The sequence below is a fragment of the Carassius auratus genome, chromosome 14 (assembly GCF_003368295.1).
Source record: "Carassius auratus strain Wakin chromosome 14, ASM336829v1, whole genome shotgun sequence".
Lineage (NCBI taxonomy): Eukaryota > Metazoa > Chordata > Actinopteri > Cypriniformes > Cyprinidae > Carassius > Carassius auratus.
The window spans coordinates 783,072-785,160 of NC_039256.1; the positions used below are offsets into that span (position 1 = coordinate 783,072).

The 2,089-nt window shown below is 34.5% G+C and overlaps 1 protein-coding gene across 1 annotated transcript; it reads right to left on the minus strand.

Annotated features, from left to right (window-relative positions):
- Positions 1 to 935: 935 nt before the first annotated feature.
- Positions 936 to 1,966, minus strand: LOC113113381 (trypsin inhibitor ClTI-1-like). The gene is made up of 4 exons (XM_026279527.1): positions 1,771 to 1,966; positions 1,478 to 1,518; positions 1,284 to 1,393; positions 936 to 1,184 (listed from the first exon to the last, which is right to left on the minus strand). Exons 1-4 carry the CDS (start codon positions 1,805 to 1,807, stop codon positions 1,139 to 1,141), a joined length of 234 nt encoding a protein of 77 aa, XP_026135312.1. The 5' UTR covers positions 1,808 to 1,966; the 3' UTR covers positions 936 to 1,138.
- Positions 1,967 to 2,089: the final 123 nt, after the last annotated feature.

Sequence of the window (2,089 nt, forward strand, 5' to 3'; positions counted from 1 at the left end):
CAGCATATAACCTACATTCACTGGCACATGATATTCCATTGGTTCCACACATGGGTGAGTAATTAAGTGGGCAAATGTTAGAATAGTACTTGGCTTACAACAGAAAAAAAACCCTGATCTATTTGCATCTGGAGTAAAAAAGATAGAATAAAGAATAAGAGTGTAAAATAGTGTAAATGCTGCATAAAGGCCTACTGTGACCCACTTCAGGCCCAAAATATACAGTTGCAATTGCTTTATAAATGCATTTATCCCATCTTTGAGCGATCCTAAAGGTTTTTTTATTTTTTATTGCTAGACTTAACTTTAATTCTACACTGTATATTGACACAGCTACAATATATCAGAATTCTGTTGCAAAAAAAAAGGTCACTTCTGACCCAGGACAGAAGTTCATTCAGTTTGAACACCGATCATTCACCTTACTCTCTAACACCATATTTCTCGCTAACCAAGCACAGTGTTCATACCAACCTGATAAGGTTTTTCTTTTTTTTGGGGGTGGGGGGGGATGGGGGTTTGGCTTACAGTTACGTTAGAATCATTATACTCTTATACCTTTTGCTTTTAATATTTTTAATTGTTTTTAGCTTTATTTTTTGTTTTTCACATAAATGTTAAGTTTTGAAATTGTGTTGTATGCATTTGTCATTTTTATATAATTTCTTTATTTTGAAAAGGTGTATAGGTACTATTTTTAAGCTTTAGCTTTGAATCTGTTTTTAGTTATTTTAATACTACAATTGATTGCTTCTGTTGTCCTCATTTGTAAGTCGCTTTGATAAAAAAAAAAAAGTCTAATAAATGACTAAATGAAATAAATAATGTCTCTGCCCTAACTAGACAGTTTTCTTTTTAATTTTTTCCTTAGTGTTATTATAAAAATAGCTCATAAGGCTATATCATAAAGAATGAATACACAGGTGCTACAGGAGTTGTGATGAATAACGCCCATTTATATTAAAGAAAGTACAGTACAAAGCAGTGAGTTCTATATCAAAGTTTTACTAAAGGATTACAATGTTTTAAAAAGGCCACACAACCCACATTTTATCAAGACGAAAAAAACAGTAAAAACAACAACATGTGGTTCCAGCCTTCACGTCACATCAACAGAACACAAATGAGTGGATTTGCCTCAGCATTTGCCCTTCTTTGAGATGGATGTTTTGGCTTTCTCCTCCCTATGACAAGACATTTACAATTTTTTTTTCAATAGGACACCAGTAAGAACATTCAAATGGTAAATACAAATGAAAGATTAAACACTTGATTTAACTTACATATTTGCCAAACACAGCATGCATTCATTGGAATATGTAACGCCATCACTACCACACACAGGGTTATATTCCCGGGTACAAATTGGCAGGACATACTCAGAGCATTGTGGCTGCCAAAAAAAGCACACAGAATACATTAGATACATATAATGGTTAAATAAATCATTATGAATAGGTTTTAATCTTCAACGCACCTCTTTAGAGCCACCAGGGATAACAGCTCCTCTTGCCAAAGCTGTGAAACACACGCGCACACACACACACACACACACACACACACACACACACACACACAGTCAGAGAGAGAGAGAGAGAAATAACTCACCACATTATACAAAGAGCCAGCTATGTAATAGCTTGAACTTAACTTTACATTAAGGATTAAAAAATAATATCTAGTATAAATATATAGAGATTTATTTGGTACTTTTTACAAAATATGCTCAAAACTTAAGACATTGATGTTCAATATCAATTAGACACTCACCTGCTAAACAGAGTGCCAGAACAACCGGGGCCAGCATGATTGTTTGTAAAGAGCGATGTGTTGACTGTGTATAGTCACTGTGTAATCACTCTCAGGTGTGGTTAAGTCCTTTTATTATATCTTTGCTCCCACCCACAGAGCGGTTACAAATTTTCAAAGTGCGTCACTCGAATTCTAAAAAACTGCGGTAAATAAAAAAAAATTTCATTAAACTCCCCGATACTCGGACATTATGCAGACACTGATTGGCTGACAAACATACGTGTGTAAGTGGGCGGTTGTCAGATTGTCAAATAAGAAGGAAGGAAGTTTTGCTAAT

Bases quoted from the DNA above. Each gene is read 5' to 3' on its own strand.
- LOC113113381 (XM_026279527.1), bottom strand. From the start codon at position 1,807: ATGCTGGCCCCGGTTGTTCTGGCACTCTGTTTAGCAG. The intron at 1,394-1,477 runs GTGCGTTGAAGA...TTTTTTTGGCAG, and splicing joins TCCCTGGTGGCTCTAAAGAG to CCACAATGCTCTGAGTATGT. The intron at 1,185-1,283 runs GTAAGTTAAATC...GTCTTGTCATAG, and splicing joins ATGCTGTGTTTGGCAAATAT to GGAGGAGAAAGCCAAAACAT.